The sequence below is a fragment of the Artemia sp. Qi Xiang Cuo genome, chromosome 11 (genome assembly GCF_049724085.1).
Source record: "Artemia sp. Qi Xiang Cuo chromosome 11, ASM4972408v1, whole genome shotgun sequence".
Lineage (NCBI taxonomy): Eukaryota > Metazoa > Arthropoda > Branchiopoda > Anostraca > Artemiidae > Artemia > Artemia sp. Qi Xiang Cuo.
Window position 1 is genome coordinate 8,756,068 of NC_142804.1, and position 12,939 is coordinate 8,769,006.

Consider the following 12,939-nt stretch of genomic DNA (forward strand, 5'->3'; position numbering starts at 1 on the left):
ACAATTATTTCCCTCAAAATCAAGCAGCAAAAAAGACGGTTCAATAAAATTTCAAAAACACCGCAACAAATCAAACAAAGCAACGGCTTAAGAAAAAGCAAAAGAAAACAAGATAATAGATCTATAAACAGAACTAAATAAAATACATAACAAAACAAACAAAAAATAAAATAAACTTTCAAGCGCGTATTACACTCTAGGAAAAGGGAAAGGGTTAAGACTGAAGTTTCCAAAAACTTCAAGAAGCGATAAAAATGGATAGAATGTATTTTAAAAAAGAAGTGAAAGTTCCATCTGGTAGAATCTTGTTTGTTGGACGAGGATGGGCGGGGGGGGGGGTATAATTAAACCTAATTTTTAAATAATGATACATAATACTTTTTGATTTTCTAAAAATGGGTTGCTGAGATTTTAATTTAATTTAATTAATTAAATTTTATTTAATTTTAGGCATGTTTTTCTTCCTCGTTTTCGATATGAATTCCAGTAGCAAGACCAATCACATAACATTATAAAAATTTACGTTTTTCATTAAACCAACGAAGTAAGTTTGCAGCAAAACCATAAGAAAGTACTCTGTATATGAAAAGAGCTGCCACCACCACAATACCCTGGTCTCTTTCCTAAAGTTTAATTAGTAAAAGATCAAAGGATTTTAGAGTACCGAAGATATAACTAGTTGGTATTTGTCGGTGTTTTATTTACCAGTCGCCTTTCAAGGCACTTAAACTAAAAGTTCTATTGTTTAAATTAATACAATTATTTAAAACCAAAAATTAATAAATTCTTACCACCTGTTTTATAGTATGTGTTTTTGAAGCATTGGTTGGACAATTCAAAATTTGGCTTAAAGTTTGGGAGGTTGAAAGGACAGCTTCATATGCAGGATATATAATTTTCGTTTTGAACTTATAACGGTCGCTCTATACTTTCATTATAAAGACTGGCTTTTATTGTTTAATTTTTTTTTTCATTTTAAAAATCATATTTGGTGCAATACAAAGATAAGGAGAGCTCCCTCCCTGACTGTCAGAACCTACCAAATTAAAATTACTCCAGAGAACGATGAACCCTCTAAGATTTATCTAAGGGACACCTGAAATACTAAATAATTATTCAGGAAGTTCCTGATTAATTTGAAAAATTTACTCGTTTGAAAATTTTATATTTTTAGGAGAGGATTTGCTGGGAAAATGTTGCTCCTAAGGAATGCACACTGAGCTCTTCGGCCTTAGTGCATTTAAGCATATAATTTGATACTACGAAAAAGCCAGTGGGTCCTTGGAAAAAGTAAAAAAAGAATTAATAAATTAACATTTTTTCAATTTAAAAAAGATTTACATAAGAATTAGCCTACATTGCCATAAATTTGTAACCTGTTCTATGGAGTCCCCCAGTCATCTAATAGCATCTAAAAATTGAACTTATATTTCATCCACAAAATTTTGCTTTGAAAATAGGGAGGGGGGCATTCTCCCCTCAGGTTCCATTTTGTGTGCCTAGTCCAAATATATTATTCCACATGAGGGAACAATAGATCTTGAACCCCCTTCCCACGTTGATCAGAACGACCTTTTAAAAAAGTCAGATAATTTAGCCTTAAAAAGTAGTCTTGAGCGTTCAAGTACCCCACAGATTCACAAGGGATTGAATGGCCTTCGACGTTCTCCCAATAGCTGGTTTATATTAATGCAATGCCTTATAATCGCTAATAACTGTATTAATAAATGTGTATAATAAATGTGTATTAACAAAGCCCTTCATTTTATTGAATAAAAAAACAAGTTTTTTGAACTGAATGTAGAACAACATTGAACTTTAAAACTAACAGAAATTATTCTGCATATGAGGGGTGTTAGCACCTCCTCAATACCTGGCTCTTCACGCTAAAGTATTTTAGAACTTTTAAAAAACCTTCTTATTCCAATTAAACGGCCCTTGTGTTTCACGAGTCGTTCTCAAAGAATTGGGAAAAAAGTCAAACTTTAGTGTAAAGAGCGAGGTATTGCGGAAGGAGCAACCCCCCCCCCCAAATACGGAATAAATTCTGTTAGTTTTAAGTTTCAATGTATTTCCTTACTTTAAGTTGAAAAAACTTGTTTTTTTTATTTAATTTCTGGTCGTTTTTCAAAGAATGTACAGAAATCTAGCATCACTCCGTGGAAAATTACATCTCCCATAACAGAAAATTCCTCAAAGCCAAGTCCCTTACTTACTGCTTACTTACTGAAAAATTCTCCCAGGACAATTTTATCTTCGCGGAAAATTCTCCTTGGAAATTTGTTGAAGACAGTTCCGCCCGAAAAATTCTCTGTAGCATACTTTTATTTGAAACAGACTTTAATTTCTGATCATTTTTCAAATCATGTCGGATATCTCCCCCTCCATGGAAAATTTTTCCCGGAAATCCCCCCCACTCCCAATGGAAAGTTGCTCCCGCGGAAAATTATCCCATGGAAAATTCATCCCGCGTAAAATCCCTCCCCCGCGGAAAACCCCTCCAAGCAATGCCAACCTGCTAAAAAATCTCCTTTGGAACATCTCCACATGTTAAATTTAGTCAGCAAAGACAAAGTAAGAAACATAAAAAGAATTTCAAGAAAGAATTCTAGCAAATTAATCCAGTGAAAAATTTGCCCTGGAAAGCTTACCCCTTGAAATTTCTTTCCCCATGGAAAACTTTCGCCTTAGAAAGTTTTCCTAAGCAGAAAATACCCCTCCCACCTTCACAAAAAAATGCCTGTATACAAGTACTGTGCGTAAACAATGAGTCAATTTCGTAACTTACAGCCCTTTCCCCAGTGCCTGTGGGGCTCATGCTATCCCCAAAGGCATAGTCATTGGACCTTTCAGCTATGCTGAATAAAATAGATATCTCAAAATTTTGATCAAATGACATTGGGGAAAAAGAGGTATATGAGGGGGGCTAGCTGCCCTCCAACCTTTTTAGTTACTTAATAAGGGCACTAGAATTTTCAATTTCCAATAAAAATGAGGCCTCTCCTGATCTTTTAGCATCACCCTTTCGATATAATCATCCTTGAGAACAACAATCAAACAAAGAAAAAAAAAACCACAAACAAATAAACGCATCCCTGATTTTTCTTGAAACCTCTACAGTAGGATTCTCCGATATGCTGAATCTGATAGTGTGATTTTTATTAAGATAACTTGAAGTTTTGGGGTGTTTCCCTCCTTTTTCAAAATTGGCTAAATTTTCTCTGGCCCCTAACTTTTGAGGAGTAACATTAAACTTAATGAACTTTATATATATATATTGAATCAGTATAAAATTCAATTGTTTTGATGCATCTATTTTCATCAAAACTCCATTTCTTAGAGTTTTGGTTACTATTGAGCAGTGTTGCTCCTTACTTACCGTTCGGTACCATGAGGTGCTCGATATAGACTGTATATATGTTAGGGGACGAATGCGGCAATGTTACCCTTGTGTGTTCTAGACGTGACGGCTAGGACGGCACATACAGAATTGCTAGCTATCAGTTTTCCATATTTTACTGTAAACTGTAGTGCAAGTATATGTAATATGCACTGTCCCCATTAGCAGAGAGGTTCAAAATGTCACCCTCAGAAGAAAAGTTTATCAACCCTTACTCTAAAGATCATTGAACGACTTTGAGTCAAGGGTCTGTAATGTGTCTATATGCCCAAAATTAGATGGAATTTATTCAATAGCTATAAAGAGTAAATATCTCCAATTATACAGAATATGAAAAAGTGGCATAACTCTTGCCAATCATGGCGTACAAACCCTGAAATAAAAAAAATTGAATAATGCACTCGAAGTTTGGAGATGTGAGTTATTATTAAACTTTCTCCAGGACCTGTTTTCATCACCTGTTTTGATATGACGTTCATAACATCCACGAGAAAGTTTTCTTATTGCGGAAATGTCCCTAATGATTAACAGTTTTGTTAGAAAAGATAATGGAGGAGACACGGAAAGCATTTTCTTTCATCATAGCCCTTTTCCCATGAACATCTGTTTTTATTATATTAAATTTTCTAAGAAGAAAATCTGCTTTGCCCGTTTTTAAAAAAAAGAAAAAAATTGGAAGAATAACGCACAGTACCTAATTTGTTTAGCATAAACGGGGAGTAGGTTTTTGGGGAGAACCAGAAGAGAATCCCCCTTTTAACTTACAATATCTATAATGTATGTCAAAAGGGGCAAATTCATAAGATTAAAAATTACTAATAATATGCAGTTTAAACTTTTATTGTAAAGAGTGGGAGGTTGGGGCAGGGGCTTAATTTGCTATGGGGAAGGGGGTAACTGCCCCTCTCAGACATCGGTTTGACCACCTCAGACCCCAGTTTTTCCCCCAGCTGAAATTTAGTTTCTTCAAAAATATTGTCAAAAATAAGATAAGCCTGCATAATTCAAGCATCCACAGAAACATGTCAGTTTTCTTTAGTATATCCTTGCCTTTATTGAGCTAAATGGCTCATTTTTCAGTTTTCACTGTTATTTTCATTTGCTTTGGGAAGATAGCTCCAACTCTGGTTTCTCTCAGGATTTTGATGAATTACGCCACTGGGTTGTGGTGGTGGCAGCCCTCAAGGCCGTATCTAGGGGGGGGGGGTTACCCGGTTTGACCCCCCCCCCAATTTTTGACAGAGTCGAAAATAAGTGAAAATTAGTAAAACCTAGGTAAAAATCAGTAAAATTAGTCGAAAACTGAGTCAAAAATTAGTAAACCCCCCCCCCCAAAAAAAGTAAAAAATTAGTAAAAAAAAAAACGAAAAAAAATCCTGGATCCTCCCTTGGCAGCCCTTTTCATATATAGGATAATTTCTGTTTGTTTTGAGCATTAATGTTGCTCTTTACTTTCATTTACGAACTTATTTCCTTTGTTTAATGAAAAAACACAAATTTTTCCGATATTATGCCAAGGGTTTTGCTACCGGAAGTGATGTCAAAAATGAGGTAGAATGGGTATGCTCAAGTTGGAATTAAATATAAAATGCACAGTCTCAACATGCTACCTACGGTAAAATCAAAAAGCCTTATTTGACATTGGTTAAACGAGTTAAATTTACTTCCCTTCCCTTCAAAATTACTAGTGACTTCGAAGGCAACTTCTTTTGACTGCGACAAAGGCTGTACCTACTTGCCACTAATATTACTATTACTGCTCCGATTGCGACTGCTACTGTAACTGCTACTACGAATTCTACTACTACTTCTACCATTACTACTTATTTAAACTTAAAACTACCAGAAATTGTTATCAAAGAGTAAATAAAATCCAAAACTAAAAGGAATCAAAACAAATAATTGCATAAAACATAAAGATAACAGATACTGCTATAGATGAATAAATAATTCATAAAACGATTAAGAGTTTAAAATAAATGCTCGAATCAAACTTAAACCGTACAGAAATTGCTGAAACAGAAGTTTGGCTACTGCCCCCCTCTAGCTTTGAAACTTTTAGTATATTGTGTCATTTCCACTTTACTGAAAACAAAAATATTTTGAATACTAATTTTTACAATTAAAACATTAAAAAAATCTTTAATCTTGAATTGCGTAGATTTCTAAATACTAATATCATAGTAAATTAAACATTAAGTTTATTTTCTTTAGTCCTTTCAAGTGACCTTAATTATTATAGTATAGTGATGTTTAAACGCTATTAAAAATAAATATAGTTTTCGATAAAACGCAAATGACTGACTCACAACAATACACATGGGGGTTTGGTGGCTAAACAGGGGATTTGTCGCAAAACAAGAACTTCATGGGAGAGTGAAAAACTGAAAGAATATTTGGGGGTTTTCGATCGTTATTCAGTAATAGTTATTTCCAAGTATACTGATATCGGGTGTACAACTGAGAATCTGCGATGGGATAGTATTTTGATGATAAAACATAGTTACAAAAAACAACATTTAAGCAGTTCTGGGAAACGCAACGTTTATCTCTCCGAAGCTAAGTTTATTTATGGCAGTGGCGCCAATTCAGATGAATTAGGAGGGGAGAGTATTTTTTTTTTCAAAATCTAAGGGGTGGGTGCAATTTTTTTATTTTTCCTTTTTTTCAGTGAAAACTCCAAAAAAAAGCCATTGTTCAATGAAGTACCAAAAAAAGTATTTTTCAAAACCAGGAGATGGGTATTAAAATACGGGGAAGGGTTGAAAGGTCCCCCTCACCATCAATTGACGCCACAAAATCATACACCAAGGTCCTCTTAAATACTTCAATCCAAATCCAAAATCCTTTAAAATATTTAAAAATTGCAAGACCTTGTTAAGTTCAGGACAAATATGACTGCCCTGAAAAAAAAAAAATTGTCGAAGAATCGAATCACCCTAAATTTAGCTATATTGACATTATTGAGCTGTCTTATAGTCATTACCTGTCATTGATTGAGCATTTTATAATTCAGTTCATGATATAGAAATTACCACTTTCGTAATGACACATCATCATTCCTGTGAGCTTTTTGACAGCAAAGTTCGTTAATATTGATCATTCCTGTAAGCTACTCCTTCCAAACTAATTGATATCAACTTTACAAGAAGTAGATCAGTGATCAATATTCATTTACTTGAGTTAGCTTCTGTAGCTACTCTTTCCAGTTTTCAAACAGTTCGTGGTAACGAACTGTAAGTAAGGAGCGACCCTGCTCAGTGGTAACCGAAACTCTAAAAAACAGAATTTTGATACCAATAGATACATCAAAAGAATCAGATTTTAATTCTGATTTCAAAAATATAAGTTTCATCAAGTTTAATCTTACCCATCAAAAGTTACGCGCCTGAGAAAATTTGGCTGATTTTCGAAAAAAGGGAGAAAGACCCCCTAGAAGCTATAGAACCTTAATGAAAATCACACCATCATATTCAATGTATCAGAGAACCGTACTGTAGAGGTTTCAAGCTCCTATCTACAAAAATGTGGAATTTTCCATTTTTTGCCAGAAAAAAGATCACGCATGCGTGGTTATTTGTTTTTTTTTCCCCAGGGGTGATCGTATCGAGAATGTCGTGGGAGGGCTCATTGGAACGGAAAATAAAAGTTCTAGTGCCCTTTCTAATTGACCGAAAAAAATGGAGGGCAACTAGGCCCCCTCCCACGCTCATTTTTTTCCCAAAATCACCGGATCAAAATTTTGATATAGCCATTTTGTTCAGCATGGTCGAAAATATTGTAACCATGTCTTTTAGGATGACTTAATCCCTCGAAGCCCCGGGGGGAAGGCTGAAAGTTATGAACTTTTACCCAATGTTAACACATAGTATAGGTTATTGGGAAGTATACAGACGTTTTCTGGGGGAGTTTTTTCTGGTAGTGAGGGTTGGGGGTGGGGCGAGGGTTATATGGGAGGATCTTTTCATGAAGGAAGTTTTCCTGGGGGAAGGGACAGTGCTATGAAGGGGGCGTCGGATTTCCCAGCATTATTTAAAAAAAGATCAGAAATTAATTATAAAAAAAAACAAGTTTTCAGACTGAAAATAAGGAGTAACATCAAAACTTAAAACGAAAAGAAAATATTACGTGTATGATTGGGTTAACCCCTTAGTCAATACCTCGCTCTTTAAGCCAAAGATTTTTTAGTACTTTCATAAGAGCTATTTATTCTAAGTAACGGCCTTTGTGATTAAGGGTCATTTTTAAATAATTGGAACAAAATTCGAACTTTAGCTTAAAGAGCGAGGTATTGACTAGGGGGCGAGCCCCCTAATATATGTATAAAAAATATATGAACATAGAAGTTCGTTACGTAAGTTAATTCGTAAGTTACGTATATTTATTACTAATAAAAACATTCGTAAATAAAATTAAACAAGTTTCGAGAAAGCCACTTAACCAAATAAAAGTAAAATTAATCTGCAAATTTTGTTTTAATTACTCGGCCTTTGTTATCAAGAGGTCATTTTTAAAGAATTCGAACGAAATTCGAACTTTAGCTGAAACAGCGAGGTATTGACTAGGGGGTGAAACCCCTAATATACGTATTAAAAATATATGAACATAGAAATTCGTTACGTAAGTTAATTCGTAAGTTACGTATATTTATGACTAATAAAGACATTTGTAAATAAAATTAAATAATTTTCTAGAAAGCGATTTAACCAAATAAAATTAAAATTAATATGCAAATTTGGTTTTAATTATTCATGTACGGTGAGCCAAAATCAAAACCTGTATTAATTCAAAAAAGTTCAAAAATTAAATAAAAAAACAAGTTTTTTAACTGAAAGTAAGGTACAACGTTGAAACTTAAGCCGAACAGAAATCATTCCGTATATGAAAGGGGCTGTCCCCTTCTCAACGCCTCGCTCTTTACGCCAAAGTTTAACTTTCTCATAAATCAATTTGTTTTAAACAATAAAATTTTGTTTTAATTGCAAATTTTGTCTTAATTAACTTTAACGAAAATGACACCATCAGATTCAGCTTGTCAAAGAACAATATTAAAGAAGTTTCAAACTCCTATCTGCAGAAATGTGGAATTTGCATTTTTAATTAACTTTAACGAAAATCACACCATCACATTCAGTTTATCAGAGAACCCTATTAAAGAGGTTTCACGCTCCTATCTGCAAAAACTTGGAAATTTAGATTTTTTGCTCGAAAAAAGATCACGATGTGTGTTTTTTTTTCAGGGGTAATCGTTTCGACCCATGGTCATAGAATATTGTGAGAGGGCTCATTCGAACGGAAATTTAAAGTTCTAATGCCCTTTTTAAGTGACCAAAAAGCTGGAGGGCAGCTGGACCCCCTGCAACGCTCATTTTTTTCCCAAAGTCACTTGATCGAAATTTTGAGATAGCCATTTAGTTCAGCTTTGTCGAAAAATGTAAAAACTTTGTCTCAAAGGATGACTTACCCCCCCCCCTCCCACAGTCCCAAAGGGAAGGGCTGCAAGTTTCGAACTTTGCCCATTGTTCACATATAGTATAGGTTATTGCGAAGTATACAGACATTTTCCGGGGAGATTTTTGTGGTTGGGGGGGGGGGCGGGGGGGGGGGTTTACATGGGAGGGTCTTTCCACAGAGGATTTTTGCTTGGGGAAGGGAATTTTTCTTGAAGGGGGTACTGGATTTCCAATCATTATTTAAAAAAGGATCAAAATTTATATTAAAAAAAAACACATTTCCGAAACTGAAACTAAGGAAGAACATGAAAATCTGATACTAACGTAAATTATTGCATACTTTAGGGGGTTCACCCTGTCTTCAATACCTTGCTCTTTACTCTAAAGTTTTCTTAGTACTTTCAAAAGAGCTTTTTATTTTAATTAAACGGCCATTGTGATTTTCAAACAGTTCGTGATAACGAACTGTAAGTAAGGAGCGACCCGGCTCAATGGTAACCAAAAGTCTAAAAAACAGAATTTTGATACCAATAGATACATCAAAAGAATAAGATTTTAATTGTGATTTCAAATACATAAGCTTCATCAAGTTTAATCATATCCATCAAAAGTTATGTCCCTGGGAAAATTTGGCTTATTGTCGAATACAGGGGGAAAGACCCCCTAAAAGTTATTGAACCTTAATGAAAATCACACCATCATATTCAGCGTATCAGAGAACCCTACTGTAGAGGTTTCAAGCTCCTATCTAAAAAATGTGGAATTTTTTATTTTTTGCCAGAAGAAAGATCACGGATGCGTGTTTATTTGTTTTTTTTCTTTCTTTTTCCCAGGGGTAACCTTATTGACCCAGTGGTCTTAGAATATCATGAGAGGACTCATTTGAACGGAAATTAAAAGTTCTAGTGTCCTTTTTAAGTGACCAAAAAAGTTGGAGGGCAACTTGGCCCCCTCCCACGCTTATTTTCTTTTCCCGAAGTCACCCGATCGAAATTTTGAGATAGCTATTTTGTTCAGCATAGTCAAAAATCTAATTAATATGTCTTTGAGGATGACTTAATCCCCCACTGTTCCAGGGGGAAGGGCTGCAAGTTATAAACTTTGCCCATTTTTTACATATAGTTTTGGTTAATGGCAAGTTTACAGGCGTTTTCAGGAGGATTTTTTCTAGTGGGGGGTCGGGTTTAGAGAAGGGAATACTTGGGAGGATCTTTCCATGGATAAGATAAGATTTATTGCTGAAAAATGGCTATCACAAGCCCAAAAGGAGGATATTTCCGTGGGGGAAGGGACATTTCTATGAAGGGTGCGCCAGATTTCCCAGCATTATTTAAAAACGATCAAAAATTAAATAAAAAAACAAGTTTTTTTAACTGAAAGTAAGGAGCGACATTAAAACTTAAAACGAAAAGAAATTATTCCGTATATGAAAGGGGCTTTCCCCTCCTCAACACCTCGCTCTTTACGCTAAAGTTTTTATTGTTTTAAAAAAAAAGTTGTGAGACAGAGTCAAACTTTAGCGTAGAGAGGGAGGTGTTGAGGAGGGGAAAGCCCCTTTCATATACGGAATAATTTCTGTTCGTTTTAAGTTTTAATGTCGCTCCTTACTTTCAGTTAAAAAAAACTTGTTTTTTTTTAGTTAATTGTCAGTAAGAACTAACCACAGACAATCACTAAGACTGATAACTAAGATTAAGACTGATAACTGATAACTATATTGACATTATTGTGCTGTTTCAAAATCATTTTTTGTCATTCATTGAACATTTATAATTCAGTTCTTGATATAGAAATTACCACTTTCGTAATGACACATCACCATTCCCGTAAGCTACTTCTTCAAAACTAACTGATATCAACTTTACAAGAAGTAGATCAGTGAGAAATAATCAGTTGCTTGAGTTAGCTTCTGTAGCTAATCTTTCCACTTTTTATCAGTAAGAAATAAGCACCGACAATCACAAAGATTGATCGCTAAGATCTAGCTATATTGACATTATTGGGCTGATTTAAAATCATTATTTGTCATTCATTGAACATTTATAATTCAGTTCATGATATAGAAATTAACACTTCCGTAATGACACATCATCATTCCCGTAAGCTACTTCTTCCAAGCTAACTGATATCAACTTTACAAGAATTAGATCAGTGAGAAATAATCAGTTGCTTGAGTTACCTTCTGTAGCTAATCTTTCCATTATTGTGGTGTTTTAAAAATTATTGTGCTGTTTTAAAATCATTATTTGTCATTCATTGAGCATTTATAATTCAGTTCATGATATAGAAATTACCACTTTCGTAATGACACATCATCATTCCCGTAAGCTACTTCTTCAAAACTAACTGATATCAACTTTACAAGAAGTAGATCAGTGAGAAATAATCAGTTGCTTGAGTTAGCTTCTGTAGCTACTCTTTCCACTTTTTATCAGAAAGAAATAAGCACCGACAATCATAAAGATTGATCACTAGGATTTAGCTTTATTGACATTATTGTGCTGTTTTAAAATCATTATTTGTCATTCATTGAACATTTATAATTCAGTTCATGATAGAGAAATTACCAGTTTCGTAATGCCACATCATCATTCCTGTGAGCTACTTCTTCCAAACTAAATGATTTTTGACTTCAAAAAGTAAATCAATGAGGAATATTCAGTTACTTGAGTTAGCTCCTGTAGCTACTCTTTCTAATTTTTATCAGTAACAAATAAGCACCGACAATGTTTATAGTTGTTGAATGAAAATTCAAATTTGATTTACTGATAAGCTAAATTTTTACACAGGAGTAGGCTTAGGATCAATAAAAAAGTCAAACTGTCAAATTAAATGTCTCGTCGAGACACGCTTCATCCAATAGTACATGGACGGACGTTCATGCAGAGTGAAAGCTCAGACAAGATTAATCATTGTGATATTGTGATTAATCAATGTGACATGTCTGTGAGGCGCAGAAGACCAAGTGTTTTTAGCAACAGTTGTGATACCCTTTTAAAACCAGTGGAATTACATGTAGTGCCTCCTAATAGTTTGGCAGCAACACCTTGTGGTTATACACCTAGTCGCCCGAAAAGTTGGATAGTTGAAGACGAGGAAATGGGTAGAATTGAACACAGGTGAAATTAGTTTCTTTTTTCTGCTTTTTAATGTGCAATTATTTTTAAAAATCTGTTTACTTCGCTCGAACAACATTGCTCGAAGCAATGTTGCGTTCGAAGTTTGTCCTTGGTGAACTCAAAAAGGTGTTCTTGGTGATGCTATATCATTTGACGTTCTTTTGTTTAATGGAAAGAATTCAAAGGCATTGGCACCAAAACATGGACCAAACTTATTAACTGTCCTGTCTATAATAGCCTACCCTCCTTATTTCGGCAAGCTCGAAATGTCAATGATGAGAATTATAGGGAGGTTCACTTCTTATTATTCAATAATTAAATATTTTAAATTCTTAACCTTCTTCTATGATTTTTTTTTCAAAAAAAAAAAAATGTGATGCATGTTTAACCCTTGATAGGAAAATAGTTCTGTTCGGAATATTGTCCACTGGTGACATTTCGATTGAAGGTCAAAATAAGGCAAAACATTCTGAAAATAAGTTTGACAATGAATGAATTTGAAACGTCAAAAAACTGATTTTGTCATATTTGCTTTTAATATACTCTCAGAAGACTCCTTTGAAATACTCGACCCATGCTAAGGTAATGAGGCCTTTCGAAGCTAGTGAATTCTTTAATAGACCATTTAATTAAAGCAAAGTCAATGAAAATTCAACAAATGAAAATTCACCGAAAATTAAACAAATTATTCAAATAAATGAAAAGAGAAATCAATAAAATTTCGTAAATTGCGAAGCAGATTTGGATTATGCAACCAATGGCATATTGAAATTACATGTGGAAACTTAAACTTTGTGTTAAATAAAAATGTTTTATTGAGCTTGGCCATGTCTCTATATTTTTTAACAAGGAATTTCATTTTTTTCAATTTTGCAACTTAAATTTAAAATATGTATGGTAGATAGTGTTTTTTGTTTTCTTTCCTTATATTTTCAGCAATCACTAAACCATATTCAGCGATAGCCTT

At 34.1% G+C, this 12,939-nt stretch overlaps 1 protein-coding gene across 5 annotated transcripts in view; it reads left to right on the forward strand.

Moving 5' to 3' along the window:
* dnc (phosphodiesterase dunce) overlaps positions 1–12,939 on the forward strand; it is a 562,555-nt gene that overhangs the window by 346,049 nt on the left and 203,567 nt on the right. The window contains exon 1 of one of the 5 annotated variants that reach the window (XM_089096267.1): positions 11,649–11,972. The exons of the other annotated variants lie outside the window; for them this stretch is intronic. Within the exon in view, the coding sequence (XP_088952393.1) occupies positions 11,686–11,972 (287 nt within the window). The 5' untranslated portion in view covers positions 11,649–11,685. Of the gene's footprint in view, positions 1–11,648; positions 11,973–12,939 lie in introns of those variants that run through there. 5 annotated transcript variants of the gene reach the window in all.